This window comes from Dinoponera quadriceps, unplaced genomic scaffold, assembly GCF_001313825.1.
Source record: "Dinoponera quadriceps isolate SergipeBrazil2010 unplaced genomic scaffold, ASM131382v1 scaffold1395, whole genome shotgun sequence".
NCBI lineage: Eukaryota > Metazoa > Arthropoda > Insecta > Hymenoptera > Formicidae > Dinoponera > Dinoponera quadriceps.
Window position 1 is genome coordinate 511339 of NW_014556488.1, and position 18974 is coordinate 530312.

An 18974-nucleotide genomic window follows, 5' to 3' on the forward strand; every position below is an offset into this window, starting at 1 on the left:
ACGGATGTTTCGTTCGCGCGCCTCCACAGCGGCAGGCTTTGACGAACTTAACGTCCGCTTAGTCCCGACGCAAAGCTGGCTCAATTACGAAAATAATTCGGGGTCTCCGCGGGATCACAGACCGCTGCCGCGAATTCGAGCTTTCGGAGCACGCAGGGAATCTCCCGGTTTCGATCGACGCTCGTCGAGACGTTACGTGTCAATCGCGTTCCTCGCGGGACGATACGGCGCGTCCGATCAACGGCCCGTCGTTATCAATCGATTGTCGATCACTTCTCACCGCTCGTGCCGAAGGGAAAACGAGGGCGAAAAGGTGGGCCGGCGTTCTCGAGGAGAATGACTTACGGCAGGTGGGTCGACGACGACGAGGACGGCGACAGCAAAGACGGAGATGAAGACGGAGAGACGCTCGTCCGTCATCACGAAGACGACGAGGACGACGGTGCATCCGATGACCGCGTTTCCGCGACGCGTTGCCTGCGCCTTGCTCGCTTTAAGCGCATCATCCGGTCGGCCCCGAACGCGCGGGTTGATTGACCGCCGGTGGTCGCGCGCGCTGCACTATCGATTATACGTCTGGCGAAACGGAGCAGCAGCAGCAGCACGTGGTGTGGTGCCTTCGACTAGGCCAGCGGTGTGCGCGCGGCCCTACGCCCTGTCCTTCGTACGCTCGGCGCATGTTTATCGGCCTTCCCCGCGTTTCGCCCGCCGCGGAGGACCGATATAATCGCGCTATCATTCGATTCACACGGCGAAGGTGGAAGCTACCGGGCGCGCGAAATCGCCGAGTACGAATCACGAGAGGGAGGGCGTCCGCGCGATTTTCCTCGCTCCTTCTCGACGTTTAGCGCGCGGAAACCTTTCGCGCCCCGGCCGGCGAAATGTCGCGTTATTTCTACAACCGAAGACCTTTCCCGCGCCGCCGAGTCGTAACGATTCAATCTTAGGGATCGCGACGTCCGGTAGCGCTGGAAACGCTTTCTGCTGGAAGTCACGTTAATCTGCAAGCCGAGTCGAAGTTTGGACGGCACGCTCTTAGGAAAATAGTTCGCGGAAGTCGTTTCCTCCTGTCTAGATAGACGATAGAAATCGGAAAGTCGGTTTGGATTGAATTTCGACGCAGCCGGGTCTCCGATCGGCCGATTCGCTTACGTCGGTCGCGTGGTTATTTTAGCGGCCGCGTATTACACGAGTGAAAAAGTAACAGGTAATCACACGATCAACGCTGTCGCGGATCGCGCGGGAGTTACTTCGCAACGGTCGGTGGTTAATGAAATTAGCGAGGCTAATTTCCCCGCGCCGCGCCAGGATCGGTTAACTATAGGGAAATTCCAGCGTTTAACAGCTTTTTTTGTAGCTGTGAAAGTTCAGTTTATCGGGGCTGAGCAGTTTAGCTACCTCACCTGCCTCCCCCCCCCCCCCACATTGTTGTAGCCGCTGAATCAGCGGACTNCGGACTTTAATCATCCGGAATCTTGCATGCGCAGGAGAAAATGAATTCGCTGCAGTCACGCGAATCGTCGTTACATGTAGCCGGGATCGGCCGTACGAGTTACTATTTCTTTCGCGGAATAAATCAAGCCGCGCAAAAATTAGCCTCCGCTGAAATCGCACGCGCGCGCAAGACAAATATATTTCCCTTTGCGTTCCACCCGCGCGCTGCTACACTCTCGCATTCTCCGCCGTGTGATATTACGTTCCCGAATTAGCTCGTCCGTCGTGCGGATTTTCCACGCTCGAGTCCGCACGGAGAGAGCCGATTTTATCAACGTCGATTAACCGGTAATCGTGGTAAATTTAATTTTGGCTTTTCACCCTCCGCTCATCTCTCTCTCTCTCTCTCTCTCTCTCTCATTCTCTAGACGTAGGAAAGATAAAAAGTAAATTATAGCGCACGGTTTCAGGTAATTGACGTTGATGAGAAAGCGTAAGAGGAACCTGGAGTGAGGGGGGAGGGGGCAAAGGATGAAAATGAAGTCGGAAAGAGAATCAATGTCGATATACACTTTGCGAGTTTGCGGCGCCAATTACCCCGCGGTTGGTCCGCGCAACGGCAATTGACGTCGTGTAATTCGATGAGGGACATTCGCACGTTCGCTCCGTCGCAGTCGGCGGTGCGAAGAACGTGCGTAGGCGATCTATCGACCAACAACAGCAACCATTTGGCAATAAGTTCTTTTTATTTATTAAGAAAAGTCTCCCTGTTTATTAGCGTCGTTGAGTAAGTACCGTGTCGTAGTTTTTCGCGCGAGGATAAACATATCTCGGCGTTTGTGTGTCGCATAATTCCGCACGCGTAGCAAAATAAATCGGATATCTTTTGTGTTCTTCTTCCTTTTCTTCTTCTTCTTCTTTTTTATTATTATTATTATTCTGTACGAAATTGTCGTTGCGGCGAGTCGCCTTTACCGGACGAGTCGTTTATCCAAGGCGCTTTACAAGGATGCCGGTCGTGTTTCTTCTTCCTTTTTCTCTTTTTTTTGTCATCGTTTTTCTCTTTTCCACCATTTTAATATCGTACAATTAAATTACATCGAGGGTAAATAGGTCGCTGTCCGTATCCGTACGGTTCTCAGAGAGGCTTATACATCCGAACGGATACCGACTAATGCTCTGCAATTATATTAAAGTGGCAAGAGAAGCCGCATTCAAACCGCCTTATACGCTAATATTTATAATTATAATTCATCACAGCAATAAACAAAATATACGTGTGCGCATGTGGATGTACAAAACTCGTGAGTCGCCTCTCTCTTTCTCTTTCATTCACTCTCTCTCTTTCTTTCTCTCACTCTCACACTCTCTCTCTCTTTTTCTCGCTGTCTCTCCTTTATCTTCTCTTCATTCGCTTTTTTCTCGCGCGAGAATCACTCGCGATTTCCGGCTTCTCGCGTTGTCACGCCTTACAAATTAGAGAGCTTACTTTAGAAATATTAGAATTACATCCTGTAATATCTGTTTCCGGAATTCAATACAGCCGCGTCGATTACGAGTTACGCGGGCTGGGGGTGTGAAAGGAGGGAATCTCATGTTCACGCTGCGTAGGAAAAGGGCGGGGACTAATTAAAACTCGCAAATACGCACGCACAACAGTGAATCCTGTCGAATTTCTCTCGCCGAAGGAAAGAAAAATATGTATGGAGACAAGTTTTCCGGTGGGAAGAGTAACCGATCGTTCGTTACTTTTGCGATTCGCGTAAGGCATTAGAAATTGTATATTTAAGGCATCGGTCGTCGTTTCTGCTTCGCATCTGGGACGCGCGTAAAGTAACAAGGCCTGCACTCACTCTTTCTTTCTCTCTCTATCTTTCTCTCTGTGTCGCTAGTAGGTCTCGTCTCAAAGTAGAGCGTGTATAGAAATAAACAACGAAATGTAGTTGTTACAATCTAGTAAAGTACCAATACGCCAGTAGAGTATCGATAGTAATAATGTATAATGAAGATAACGATGACGGCAACAAAGACGACATCTACGATCTCGGTCAACGCATCTCGATGCAACGATGATGATGATCGACGATTGATGACGTTGCTTTTTGCTGTCGGAGCTTGACGCTAACGATAACGCAGTATAGTTACAAAAAAATTACATAAAATATAGTTATACGTACGTGTGTATATACGACTACGTTTTCACTTAGCGTGTGAAGTTATGTGTCTTTGTGTGCGCGCATGTATGTGTATCTGTATGTGTATATGTTTTAACGGGGGTTTTAAGGACATATCGCGATAGGTCGTCCTATCTGTACAAAAATAAGAATCTGTCTCGTTATTAAATGCTCAAATATTTAATAATTCGAATCCATACACTTTCGCTTATCAACAAATCACCTGAATTCCGGAACAGTCCATTATTTAGAAAATATATGGTATATATACAATAAAAATGTTTTTCGAGTTCATCTTCGTTCGTTTCACTCTCTCTCTCTCTCTCTCTCTCTCTCTCTCTCTCTCTTTTGCTCGTTCTTTTCGTTCTCTTTTTGGCTGTCACATTTACGCCTAGATGTGATGAATATCACAGAGTTAATGGATGTAGATCCGACTAATGTAGTAATGAAGTGTGTGTGCTGCGTGTGTGAGGTCTTCTTTTTTTTACATGCTCCCCTTCTTGCCGGCCTCATACTCGCGCTTTTCCCCTAAGTTCACGCGAGCACGTTCGCGTGGCTCCCTATGTAAGTATCTGTGTGTACGCGTATATAATCAATAAAACTGTGTGTATGTATATATACACATTCCGGTGCGTGAATGCTATTTAATAAAAATATAAAACTATTGAACTCTCTCTTTCTTTCTCTTTCTCTAACTCTCTCTTCTTTCGTGTTGGACCGCATTCTCGGCTTCTCTCCGCCGTCACAGCGATATCGCGATGAGTTTACTACGCTATTACCTCTCTTTGATACCCGAATCTGTACAAATTTCACGTATTGGACGAGTCGAAGAGCGACCATGCGATAAAATATTCGCACGAGCATCGAAGCTCTTGCGCATCAGACGAAGTTGCAGGGAACGCGCGGCGAAACACGAGAAAAATCGAAACGACATTACTCGAAGTCGTTTACGCGGTGTAATACTTTTGCCCCCCCCCCCCCCCCNGATCCGAATGGTTGGTATCGTGGAGAATGTGAGTCGTGCGTTATCTCAATTCGCGAGAATGCAGTAGCGAGGAAAACGCGTGTAATGTACACTCGTCTTTAACTATATGCGGTATGCATTTGTGTCACGCGAGCGATTTTTGCGTAGATTAGGCTGCAGGAAAGAAGAGCGATATCGTCCGGTGATCAGGAAAAAATTGCAATTTCACAACCGAACAATTCGGGAGCGACCGAAGCGACCGCGCGTCCGAATCCCAGACACGCGGCTGAGATCGTATCGTCGATGACGAACGGGAGATAACGAGATGCGTGATCGATCTGTTTCCGACATCCACTAACTCTATGTTAGAGATGCAAAAGCACTATGTTCACACGCGACGAATGCGCGTTCTGAGAGATCCGCGGATGCACACTCGGCCGGTCGACTAGATCGAAAGTTACATTGCGATAAAGTTCGTAAGTTTGCGCGACTGGCTCGACGGAGCGACGATATATATCTCTATCTTTAAATTCCGAGAAGTTACACACAGTATATATCGATTTCGGGGTTTAAAGATAATTGACATTTCTTATTTTTATTTTCAATTATTTTCAATTAGTTTCATTTTATTTTGAATATTTCGCATTTTGTTTTTATTATGTTGTCTCTACAAGTACAATGTTTTTTTGTATTCACTCTTTTAGAGGAAAAGTTTTCGCTCCCGTATAATATATTGAAAATAAAATAAGATGGAAAATATAAAAATAATTGATATATTCGAAATTCTCCAACGTATTCAAGTGGATTCGAAAACTACTTAGAAAGATGAAAGATTTTGACAAAATCACTTCGGTGACCACTTTGATGGAAGTCTACAATTGAGATTGTAATTAAATTAAATTAAATTAAATTAATTAATTAGCTCTTGATTAATTTCCACGTATCGACTCGCCCGTCGTGGGCGTGAATTTCACGCTCGTGTAAGCAATTTCCGTAGGAGAGCGCGTCGAATAACGTCGTTGGCTGATTCGTTTTCGATTCCCGACTCACGTCAGCTCCACGAACTTACGAACTTTGGCGGTCCGAGTGCACGGCGCGGACCTTCGTTTGCGAGGCCGATCTCGAGAATGTCTTCGAAAATGTACGCACTTCTTCCGGTGACGAAATACAATCGTGTGAGCGGTATACTTGTTACTCTTCTTTTTAGAAACAGTCTTTATACAATATCTCAATTATTATGTACAACCGTTGCGTACTAGCTAAAAGATAAAACCTATATTTCCCTTGCCGTTTACATAAAATCCACGTACACGAGTTCAACCGGTCATCGGATTGTAATTACTTATACGTACCGATCCTCTCGCTCGAAAATAACCCAATTGAAATCTCGACACCCCACTTATTATACCCTGGTCGTATTTACAATTAGCGCGATTACTTAGTAAGAATATACACGTGAGTCTTCGAGGCTTAAAGTACTCCGAAGTGGTCGTGATTCGAGGCTGTCGCGTTAAACTACACACTTTCGTTAATCCGCTCCGAAAATACCCGGGCTGGAACGACGTCTCCAAATATATATATATATGCTCGAGATTATAAACGAGTTTCCAACTATGAACGATAAATCATTCATTGCACGTTACTCTTCTATTGTATTACTCCGAATCTCGAGTATCTCTCCGAGAATACCTCGCGTTTCGAATTTTTTCCAATCGCATTTCGTCCCACAGGGTCTCCCCTGCGAGGATGTATTTTCCACTCGAGACTCGTATTTTTGGTATCGCCTCCCAGCCCTGAATATCCCCTGAATATCATCCCCGCTCTCTCCTTTTCTCGCACGGAAATCGAACGGAAAGCACACGAGCGATCGTAAATAATCCGCGCAAACGGAACCACCGTGTAGCCGACGTTCTAATTAGTCAACAAATCTGGCAGTAAAATTAGCATGTACGTGATGATGCACGCCGGGGGGAAAAAAAACACCGCTGCCCGGAATCTAGGCCGCGCCTGGAGCGTCAGTCGCTCTCGTGCGGAACACGAGTTTCGTTACGAAATATTGCGAAAAGTAATATATCGTAAAAAAATAATCGTACAAAATTCTAAAAAACGGTGTACGGCTCGCTCGCTCTCTCTATCTCTCTTCATCTCTGTCTATCTATCTATCTATCTCTATTTCGCCTCTCGGGTCTCCCATTGGGAACCAATGGCGATCGGCGGCGATTTTAGCGTAATTAGGCTTGCTGCGTCGACAGAACGGAAATTATATTGTCGATAATGGATGTTAAGCTGCACGTCGTTCTCATGTCGCGTCTTTCTTTATCGCGTATCGACAGCTGGTCGATCGATAGCTGCTATCAAACTGCGAGCTATATATATGTACACACACACGCACTTCCAGTAACACGCAATACCTGAGAGAATCCGTGCTGGAAATTACACCCCGAGACCCCTTACGTAATAGCTGCAGATCATCTCGAGAGTAATACGCGGAGCGTATTAGCAGCTATGTAAGCCGCCGCCGCCGCGTACAGGGTAAACAGAAGCGAAGGTAACGACGACAACGGAGTAGACGCCAGGCTCGAAGCCGCTTTCGTTAAATCCTCGCACACACCTGTAACATAACGCAAACGTGACGCTGAATATTTATATCGCGCTTATCCAGCATGCTCGCGTTTAAGAGCGACGTAACGTGATATATCATAGAGGTCACAGGAGGCGGCGATGTAACCGTAATTATCTCCCGCTGTACCAGTGCTGAGCGATTAAATTGCTCCGCTGAACACACAACTTTTCGGCAATCTCTCTCGACATACCGCTGCCCGCCCCGATTAATCTTTTATTAAACGACCGATATCTCAACGATAAGATCTCTCACGATCTCGCACGATACGAAAAGTTTCTCGCTCGTAGTACAGCGCTGTGCATTAATGCCGTCCTATTTCCTAGGCGTACCGATATCTGAAATCAGGCGTATTATTTCTGAATATTCATGCATCATAACTACTGATTACTCGGCAAGGGTTGCTTCTTCGAAACCGCAATTATGGTGCGCGGAATATTCAGAAATGATGAGCCTAATTCGAGATTTCCGGCATCGCTATGCCTGTGGGAAATGGGACGGCATCAATGCGTGCATGACGATTCGTGCGTTAATCTTCGCAGCTGCCGGTCGCGACAATTCTCGCGAGGAAAACGTGTCGCATCTTCGTCAATAATCACCTTGACTCGACAGCCGGTACGTCCATTCCTCCTTGGCTTCTCTCTGGCAAGTATGGGACGGCCTCGACAGCCACAACTCTTGCTCCTGTTGCTTCAGCCTGCCGCTTCTTCCCGAAGCTTTGTCCCTGACGCCCTCCTGGCGCATGGTGAAGCAGAACGTTTCGCCTAGACCGATCGGGAATTCGGGGTTTCTTTGCGACGCGATCGTGTACCACGTGCCCTTCTCCTCCCAGCTACCGTGGCAGTAATAGGCTGGCGAAGAGAGAAACATCGATTCCTTAGCTTCCTCGTCGCTCACGGGACGCACAAATTCACCCGACTCACCTATCTCCTCGTGTTCGCACGTGTTGGCGATTATCATTTCCGTCTGGTCGGACGACGTGCAACCCACTTGGATATGCGTGCTCCTGCACTCCTCGTCCTCGGTATTGTCCTGCCAAGTCCGCCTCTTGGTTGTCTTGGACAGCTCGCTGCGTCGTTGTCGTCTCGACGTGGCGGCCGACAGCACATGGGACGGTGCGAAATCCAGGATTTCGTACCGTCCCGGATTAGGGCACTTCCTCTGATGCAGGAACGTGGCTGTGGCGCGCGAAAACACACCCGATTTGCATACAACACCTTTTACACCGTCCGCCCACCGCTAATCCACGATACGGCGGGAATGCGCGAGCGACAACACGGATTTACCATCAATATTAATGAGCGACGGGCGCGACACGGATCGGGCACTTACTTATTAAGGTCGTGTACGGCATCGTCGAGGGATCCGAGATCGAGCACGCCTCGTCCGGCATAATCGCTTTTTGGTCTGCGATCAAAGAAGGGAGACAATTAGGACACAATCGCGGCATCGATCGCCCCGCGAACGCGGGGCGTAGACGAAGCGGAAAAAACACCCACCCGATTGCTGAATCTCGATGATGTGACTGTCCCTCCTGTGGAATATCATGCAAACGTATCCGATGTCGCTGAAATCACAAGTGAGATTAAATAAGAATACGGGACACCAGGCGAAGTGAAGAACGAGAAGCCGACGGAAGGATCTTTACCAGCCGCTGGTGACGTGCGCGATCAGCTTAACTTTGTTGCCCTGCATGTTGTCGTTCGGGTAGAGCTGCTCCAAATTGTGACAGACGATCTTTTCCTCGTGCAGCGTGTCCCCGTTGGTGGAGTCTTGCGACTGCGCCTTCACCTTGAGCGTGGCGTTCTTGTTGGTGAAGTGATAGACCTTCGTGCCGTCGAGAGAGTGCCAGTCGTGATGTTGGGTCACCCAGCCCGGATACTTGCACTTGTGCTCTTTGTCGACTGTCGACAAACGCGCGAGGAGATCCGTGAGAGATGAAATTAGGACCCGTATTCGTGGTCAGATCTTATATTTAAAGGAATGTCATACTTGAAAACTTGGCCGGCGACAAAATACTGACTTACTTCTGTCTCAAAGTTTATATCGTATTGGCTGTACAAAATTATAAGTGCTTTTACACGGTGAGTGTATACGCGGAAATAAATTGGAGCATTGCTCGATACGTGACGCGAAAATGGTAAAAAATTTCACACACAAGTGTGTCAATGTTCCAATCACGAAATTAAAAAAATAAAATTTACACCTTTTCAATTAGATTTAGAGACCTGAAAAGATACAAAAAAAAAATTGCAGAATATTTTTTATATTGCTTCTTCTGTTGAACGCAGTCAATGATACACTCCGTGCAATATCTGAGGATGAATTTGAGACGACCCTCGATGAAAGATCTGATTAGAAAAACCGCTCTCTAGAAGGCATCGAGAAGCTTTCTCTCTCCTCTTTCCCGGGCAATTACCTTTCGTGAGTTTTATGGTGGGCGAACCCTCGGAGACGGTGGTTAGGCCGTTGCAGGTCGGGTCGCCGGACTGAGCGAGCAGGTAGATCTTGCCCTGATGATGAGCCCTCTCCTCGTACAGAAAACACCTGTCGGGAATGGAGAAGCGTCATTTGACAAAATGCGCCCGCGAAACTCTCTCGGCGCGTTTCTCATCTCCGGTTTCTCTCGGTTTCGCTTGTTAGCGTCTTCATCTCGCGTCTCTCCCAACTCCGCGCCTCGCGGAGAAACAATCGAAAGCCGCGCGTGGAAAATGGCCACGTGAAAGATGACAAATGAGCGGTTAACCATCTTTTTCACCTCGCCGACTCGGCGCACGGCCCCCATCGTACGCCGTGAACACCGTAATAACGAAATGCGACACGCTGAGAACCGCGATGCATAAACATCTGGCGGGCACGGAGGCAGGTGCTGCGACGGGCCACGTATTATAAGTAAGCGACTTGACGCGCGCGCACGGTGCGAGCATGCTGCGACAAAATCGCGTAGCAGCGACAATACGTTACGATGTTAAAGAAACGGTAGGTTCACCTGAAGATCCTGCCGTCGCCCAAGGCGTTCCTTCCTTTCAGGGTTCCCACCAAGTACTTGTTTCGGCCGTCGTTCCACACGGCGAGGCACTGCAGCTCCTCCGCTGCAAACAACGAGAAACGTGACCGTGTGAAAAGAAGAGATATCGGTCTCGCGCGACTAACGAAGCGAAACGGGCCGAAGATCTCGCTGAAACACGCTCGAAATATCTCTGATCGCACGCGCATATATTTCGACCCTATCATGTGGAATTGTCCACGAGAATGAAGCTTTCATGACACACACAAACACGTAAGCAGTGAGGAAATCGTTCAACCACAATCGATTGTTCTCGGACTGCGAGGAGAACAGGCGGGCTGTGATTCGCTTACTGCTTACGCTTTAGTGCGTGCTATTATCGTGCTATCGCAACCTTTGATCCGCCGACTGTATAATAACTACTTTCCACGTTAAACCGACCATCTCTAAGCCGCAATTAATATTCGTCTCGATCCCTTTTCTCAATCGTCCCCGTTTAAGAAATTCCCCCGGACCTGACAGTTCTATTATATGTACCATACTTCTATGAGACTCGTCAACGACGTAAAGGCAATGCGCATTAAGTAGGGCGAATTAAGGCCCGTTTAATCGGACAATGCATTTACGACGCGATCATCGACGCAACGTACTGTTACTCTCGGTCCCCTCGACGTCCGGGCAGGCTTGGTACTTGAGCAGAAGCTTGCTCTCGTCGATGCACTTCTCCGCGAGACTGATGGGCATCACGCACTCGCCGTAGCCCCGGTTGTACGAAAACGTGAACGACGCGCCGGCGAACGGGCAGGGTATCGGTTTGGAATTCATGCGGAATATTGAGTAGAGTATGTCGTCCGAGGTGATCATGTTGCACATGTCGTCCAAACTCGTTCGTTCCTGGCTGCACCAGCCTGCGGAGCGACGGAGCAGTATAAAACGTGTTATCGGGTTAGTTGAATTGTTCTCGAGTAAATAATTGCACATTCGTAATCTTTTTCTCTAATCATAGCGCGCGCTCGAGCTAAATCGCCGGGTCGACGTACGTACCTTCGCGATACTGAATCACGTTATCATGCCGTTGGTTCATGATTATACACTGGTAACAGTTGTCGCCGCTGAAACTGCAAAGAAAATTCCTCCCGTCAATCGTCGCGACTCGATATATTCGAATTTCGATAACCTCGCATCGTGAATCGCGCGCAATGCGCCGCCGTTTAAGAGGGTGTACGATCAGACTTTCGGACGATACTCACTATAAGATGTACTTGTCATCCTTCGTCTCGACGCATGTTTTATCCCCGAGGAGGGTCGTGTTTATACTGAATAGTGGCTTGCCATACTGGTACCATTCCCCCGTCCAAACTGACGGAAAGTCGCAGGATCCTGTAATGCACGGAGATTCTTCGTTAACGCGCTTCGCCCAGCAGCCTCCGATATGCTATCATTCTTATCGATCGTGTGATAATGAGTAATGATAATTAATGTGCGGTTTAAATTTTTTGCAGTGAAATCTCATTCCTTCCTTCAGTATATGGCTCCAACTACCCGTGAGGGCATGCGCCATTTCACAATAGATCGTTGATTATGATTGCCAGATGATTACTTGGATGATAGATTAAGGTAGTTAACTTTACCTAACCAGCTAATAAATGTTAATTTTGAGCGGAATTAGGGGAAATATAATATTACACACAGGAAAATATTATTTATTTTTCTTATTAATGTTTGATACGCAAATTGAGTTAATAGAAATGCACACATAATAAAAAGTTATATATAAATATTTAAATATATATATGTACGTATGTATATCGCGGGATATTACTATAAATTGTAAATTTCCTATGGCTATATTTTCAAAATAAATTGTCATAAAAATCCTAAATGTAGTTTAGATGAGATTAAAAATAAAATGAAAAGTCTTAAATCTAATTCGGAGATTCTAGTATACGTACTGCCAAAGTAAGTACGACTTGAGAAAAATATGCAGTTTACTAACGAATTCGGTCACGGAAGTGCGTGCACGGAGAAAACAATTCCGTTGGTGTAACTGAATTTTCCGTTGCCTGGGGACCAGACGAAAACTCGGTTACAAGAACAGAAAGATTTCTGTGGGAGGTTTCCACTCGGTCAATTGCTCTCAACCGAGTTTTAACGCAGCTGAATGCTCATACAAATGTTCTCAGTCGCGGAAACGGAGAAAGAGCATTTCTTATCACCGAGCTTTCATTTCTTATCACCGAGTTTTCATCTTGTCCCTATTCAGTTGCAGAAACGGAGTTTTTTTTTCTCCGTGTGTGTGCCGCCAAACAAAAACCTTTTCAATTTCACTTAAAATAAGAGAAAAGTGACAGTATTTTTACTCGAAGCGATAGTGAAAATACTGCCATTCGAAATCGTTTCACTCGAGCTTAGAATGGAATCAGACTCCATATGAGCGAATGTTTCAATCGATCGGAGTGAATATGTGACGGTGGAATAGGTCTGCGTCATGTATGCTGTGCCATTCCATAGGCGGAGAGTCACAGATTTTCAGTCTTATATATAAAGCATACGGTTGAAAATGGTACAAGTAACTCTAATTGTAGTGTGATTGAGTTGTGATTGAATTGTGTAGGACTATAACGATTCTGATTACAGGCATGGAATTTAAAATAGTGCCAAAATTAGCGAGAAACGCGAGTTTCATTCTTGAAAAAGTAAGAAAATAGTGAGTGAGCATTTACAAAAGTGAGTCCTTTTCAAGTAATTTATACGTTATAAATTAAATCGCTCATCATTACGTCATTCTCCTAAGAGATTAAAAACAATGATAATGAAAGTATTCACTACGACGATTCCGAGCGGGGAATTCACTTTCTACGACTGGAAAGTCACTCGAATTCGAGTGATTCGATGGCCGCTCTACTTCTCGCGCGAGATTGCACTCCGAGAAATGTCTGGAGTGTCCCACGCTAATCGAGTCCGACTCCTCGATGAATTCAAGGGCGATCTCTGTCTGAGCGTTTTCACTTAATAGACATTCAGGTGTGGCTCATCGTCGCGACTCGAAAATTACAAGCGAGAAGAGCACGGTATCTCCCTCCGAACGCGCGATCCTTCCCCGACGGAATCGTTTCTTCTCGGCCAACCGGTCTGATCGGGCCAGGTGGAGAACTCGAAGGCGAAGGCTCGCTTGATTGGGAGAATTAAGAGGCTCCACGTGGTCGGAGTTTTCATTAAGAGGAGTGTACGATTAGAAAATTGCTATCGGGCTCGGCGCAACGAGGCTCAGGGCGTGAGAGCCAGAACGACGGCTAAGAACGAGGGGCTGCGTGCGTGCGTGCGTGCGTGCGTGCGTTGCGTGGCAGGACGGCATCGTGGACCAGCCGCGCTCGAGGAATGCCGAGGGAATGCGCGCGTTAGGAGCGGGGAAAAAAAACGAAATTAACGACTCGCGGACGAGTTATTATACCCGTCGTCGTTTTCCCATCCTGTCGTCGCCCGTTTATCTTAGTCACCGGCCGGCCGAGCGAGCGAGCGAGCGACGCTATTTAGCGAGTTCCAGCGAAAAGTTGCCAGACGGGAGCAGCACACGGCGACTGTAAAAGTTCTCAGACGCGAACGCGATAGAATGGCGCGTCTCTCCGTCGTCTAGCTGGAAGCGGAATAATCGGCCGTTTCAAATAGACGGCTCCATAAACGAGCGAGCCCGATCAACAGTCTTCTCGTGATTTCGCAGGAAGAGAACGACCAACTCGATTCTAGGTCGGCTCTCGGCTGAAAGCGCGTTGCGGAATAATACGCGCGGCGCCGTGAGAAACGCACGTCGCCGCGGTGTCCGGGGTATTTCTTTCAGGGGAAAATGGGAGGGGGGGTCCGCCGGGTTTTTGGATCTCTCGCGGGTTCCTCGTGAAATATGGGTCTCGGGTCGCGTGGCGCAGAGGTCAGGCGATAAATGCCCCTTGGCTACGTAGGTCCGAGCGCGGTTCGACAGTGCGTATTTATCGGCGCCGGCGACGTTCTCGGTGCGTTCGATCGAACGCGTGTGTACACACACGCATATATATTCGGGGTGGTTGCTTGCTCGAACTTGCCGACGCGAACGGTGGCGAACGTCAGAAATAGCCGGGAAGAAGAGGGCGGAGAAGGCGGCGGAGGGTGCGCGAAGGGAAATGGGATACACGCGAGAGCGTCTACAGGGTGTCCCCCTTAGCTTAAAGCCCGGGCCTTAATATTAATGACACACAGACATACGCGCGCGCGCCCGCACGCCCACACCGGCGAGAACCCGTTGCGAGTCGCCGCGCTGCGTCGAGGGGGAAATTCCGCACGGCCGGCCATTATCGGCGATAACCATTAAGCGTCTCGATAATTAAAGGTCTAAAGAATTCATGCGAGAATCGGACGCGATATCGGAGCCGAATTCACAGCGTAATCGTGTCATCCGTAATCGCCCTTCGGCCGGAGTCGGCAGCGCGACATTCCGCAGCTTGAAGCGTCTCGCGAAGAACCAGTGCGATGGCGAAATCGACTCGTCGTCAATCTGTACCTCGACAGCAACATCCAACAGCGCCTCCGGGACACCTAGTACATAAGCGACGTGCGCACGTGTATCGGGAGCGCGCGCGCGACAACGCGTCGAGAAGGAAGAAGAAGGGCGAGGAGGAGTCGTCGACCGTTTTAGACACGCATCTTTCGTCGAAGGAACATCATTTATCTCGACATGCGGGGGAGGAGTAACGGAGGAGAAACGGGGAAGGCGGCGCATAAGAGGGTGGTGGTGTCGTCCCGCGCTTCTTCTTCTTCCTCGTTGTCGTCGAACGAGAAACCGGCGACAGATACTGGCGGTCGGCGAGGACAGCTTCGACGACGAGCGGCGGCGGCGGTTTTGTGCGTCGCGTCTCGCGCGGTTAACAGCTCTTTTTCAGAGAGAGAGAGAGAGAGCCGCCAACAAGCAAGGCGAGACGAGGGAGAGAGGCGCGAAGCCGTAGAAAGCGGGGGAGACTCGTTAACGAGCTAACGAGCTCGCGAGTGCATCCGCACGGCGCGAGCCGGCTGCGCTGAAAACACGAGGAGTCAGACGGAAACGCGAGGAAACGGCGAGAGGAAGGGTCCGAACTCCGGCGGCGGCTCCTTCTCATGACGGCACAGAGACGCCGTGTGTCCCGGAGGGACCGGCGTGTAAATAAACGCGCATCCGCGCTGATTAAGTCGCGCGCCCGCACTGCGCGGCCACGCCGTGAATCTCTCCCTCTCTCTCTCTCTCTCTCTTTAGATCTTTTCAAAACACAGCAGTCGTTCCTTACAATCAAATACCGCAACATTTAACGGACTCAAAGACACCTGTGGCTTTAAACACGGAATTTATCGACACGCGCGAATAAATCACACGGAAAAAGAGTCCTACTGTTTAAGTAGTATTTGTAATCTCCAAGTAAAATGGTTACTCAAATACTCTTTAGCAATTATTTACTAGAAGTAAAAAAGATAACTGACTATATACGATTTCTTTCGTAATAAATAGTTTCACTTGTATATGTTAAAACAAGTGCGACAAGTATTAAATTCATAATATTGAGAATATCAGAGTTTATTTTTAGATAACATTTTACTGGACAGAAAAATCGAAATTTAAAACCATTTTCTTCAGCGGAAAATAAATATTACACATAATTCTAATAAATATTCGCTTCAATTTCGAGCCATTTTATATTTATATTTAGTAATTCATTTACAAATTAAGATATTATTACATTCAAGCAAGTAGTTACCACAAGCTATTAAAATATATTTAAATTGGTGAAAACATTACGTGATTTAAAAGATTGAAAAGCAAGTACTCACGTTCATTTGATTCTGAACACTTTTCCTGTGCGTGTTCTATAATGATTTGACATGAATATAAAGGATGAAATTGATTTGTAAATCAATTTAGCAAGAGCATAGGTTAAGTATTAATCCGCTGCGTCTAAACGCGTTACTTAGCACATTTATTTTTACTAAGATTCGGTCTTTTCTCCCTTTTAATCTTCTATATCAATTCTTAACATTTTTAGAGGGATCTGTTTTTGGAGCGACAATAAAGATATCGATCAATCCGGAGGTGAAACGAACCTCCGCGAATAAAGATGTCGAGGTGTGTTATAATACGCGAATAGCCACCGCGATCATTGCTCGCCGGCGAGACGATCTTTTTCGGAGCGTCGTTACCTTCGCGGGGAATTGTTACATCGGCTAATTTTACGGAGACTTTATTTGAACAGCTTCATCAGACGGATTAAACGAATTTAATAGGTTTTCAGCAGACGCGACTTCGAAATTTCAATTGTCCCTGTGCCAATTTTGACAAAGAAAACCAAACTAAAATAAACATATAATAAATGTATACGTTACGGGCGAGCAGCATAGCTCATCAAGACAGGATTCGGTTAATTGTCGTGGGCTTAACGAGGTTTCGGATTTTGCGGCTTTACTTTTAATGCTTGATTGAAAGAACGATGAGCCGACAGTAAAATAGACAATATTAATATGCAACGGCGATCTTTAAGGTAACGACGTTGTAAAAATCGATGTCACGCGATACCCGACGACATCGTGCTCTCAGCGTCGTCGATGCGACGAAACCTAGGAGCCTGTGAGAGATTCTCGAGAGGGCAAACGTCGTGACACGTTTATTTTTGAACCCTGGCACTTAGAGAGAGAAAGAGAGAGAAAGAGAGAGAGAGAGAGAGAGAGAGAGAGAAAAAGAGGGAGAAGACGACTCGTAAGTGGCGTTCAGGGACGTTGGACGAATAGACATGATTATTTACCGTTCCCTCATTGTTCACGCATTATCGAAGACACAGGGAATGTGTGACGATCGCGCCCACACGTGTGTATTTGCAGTCCATCGCGTACGCACACACGTAATCACGCACAAGCGGCGCGCTCGTAAGGTGACTCACCGTTTGCAGAGGGTAAATCGACCAATGGTAGTATCAGCAGCACCAACACCGACACTGGGGCGAGGATCCCTTTCCGACGTGGGAATGCCAGTTCCTGCATCCTGAAAAATGCCCATATTTTCATTAGGCGCGATTCGAAATAACGCGTGACGAAATACGCGTCGCGTTCCTGATTTCCCGACCACGCGGGAGAACGCGACGCGCTTCCTTCCCGTCTTCTCGGTTCCCCGGAAATCGTGACCCTATCAAGCGTAATTGCAAGTCCGATAATATTATAAACGATGATACGATAATGACAGACATAGAGACCGTACCTCGATGGGGTAGTAAGCGCGAGTGGCGCGAATATTAAAAGTGGATCGCTACGTAAGTAGCGTAAAGTAGCACGGACCACGTGTTCCTCAGCGATAAAGCACGCAGGGAATGGTGGGGGGGGAGTCGTATGCGAGCCGATGTATAGCCCGATAAGTAGATGAACGAGTTTATTTACCTCGGGACAAAAAGGGAAATAAAAGAGATACTCGAAGATAACGACGAAGGTACAGCGCATCGAAAAGGCATGAACGGAGACGTCTCGCGCTGACGGTATCGAACACGCTAGTGATGGTAAGTTACATAGGACGGGAATACAAATCTCGGTGTGTTCGCTTTATTGGTATTCGGGCATCCGGGAAACGATATCGGATGGACACGCTTCTGTGAATTTCACCTACTTTATTATACGGCTATTTGATTCGCGACAGAGACTTTCGAAGAAGAGCCTCGCTTCCAAGACGGAACTCCTTTTTTTTTTTACGTACGCAATGTAACAGCCACGGAGTGTGCGAAATGAGAAGTAGCTATTGTGATTGATGGTACATATTGAGTCATTATCGGTTTCATCTCAACCGACTCGAAACATCATCTTATACGGTCATCGTACACGGATGAAATATTGTAGTAAAGACCACAAAACTTTGTAATGCTGGATCATACCGGAATTATGACTGAAATTATGTGTGTTATAATTTATAGGGATGCATATCGTGTGTGTATACACACTATTAAAGATTACAACACACGTAATAATTTCGATAATAATTTCTGATTCCAGATGTGTACAAATTGTTCTGCGCTTACGTTCGAATTGAACAGCATTAAATTTGGATAACATCCGGGCCGAAATCGCTTTACGTTTCCCTGAACATAATGGGATAGATAAAAAGATGGATAAGATACAAGAATAGATGGACAAAAATAGATGGACAAACCATCAGGACGCACCTTCTCAGGACGACGCGTCGTGACAAGAAATAGATAGATAAAAGGAGATACGATAAAAAAAAATAGCTAAAAATGGGTAGGTAAACTCTCGGGACGGATATTCTCAGGACGACAATCACGCGGTACGACTAATTCGGCGTGTTCGAGGTGGACGAAGGTCGCGATTGATTGCGATCGGAATTATTTCTCGCGCCCGATTCGCGCTCGATTCAATTTAGTCGGATTCGCTCGGATCGCCGCACAACGGAGCGGTTAATTCCATTCCGGCGAAATTCGCGCTCGTCTGTAGCAACATTCCGCTACTTCCAATTTCCCGAGTGACGTCGGTTATTCCAACGGAGAAATACCGAAAGTCATCGCGCCGGCCGGAGGAATCGGGGTTGCCGTCATCGCGAGCATGCAACGAGAAAGTCGACCGCCGCCACCGTCGACACCACGCTGGGTCGCGGGTATCGTAAGTGAATCATTTGCTCGATAAAATCAATACTTCGGAAGGAGGACGTCTAATCCCTTTCTATGACTCGCGGGGTTTACTCAAAGGGACTACCGGCGTGCACACACATCGTGCGCGGTCGCACACGCATGACAT

General features: G+C 47.3%; 1 protein-coding gene across 3 annotated transcripts in view; it reads right to left on the reverse strand.

Moving 5' to 3' along the window:
• Window positions 1–4576: 4576 nt before the first annotated feature.
• LOC106747698 overlaps window positions 4577–18974 on the reverse strand; it is a 31576-nt gene continuing 17178 nt past the window's right edge. For all 3 annotated transcript variants that reach the window (XM_014625481.1, XM_014625482.1, XM_014625483.1), the window contains exons 2-13: window positions 17123–17223; window positions 11450–11579; window positions 11244–11317; window positions 10850–11107; window positions 10182–10284; window positions 9612–9739; window positions 8841–9096; window positions 8692–8759; window positions 8525–8599; window positions 8116–8370; window positions 7792–8043; window positions 4577–7183 (exon numbers count right to left, since the gene is read on the reverse strand). In XM_014625481.1, coding sequence (XP_014480967.1) covers window positions 7041–7183; window positions 7792–8043; window positions 8116–8370; window positions 8525–8599; window positions 8692–8759; window positions 8841–9096; window positions 9612–9739; window positions 10182–10284; window positions 10850–11107; window positions 11244–11317; window positions 11450–11579; window positions 17123–17223 — 1843 coding nt within the window. In that variant the 3' untranslated portion in view covers window positions 4577–7040. The remainder of the gene's footprint in view (window positions 7184–7791; window positions 8044–8115; window positions 8371–8524; window positions 8600–8691; window positions 8760–8840; window positions 9097–9611; window positions 9740–10181; window positions 10285–10849; window positions 11108–11243; window positions 11318–11449; window positions 11580–17122; window positions 17224–18974) is intronic.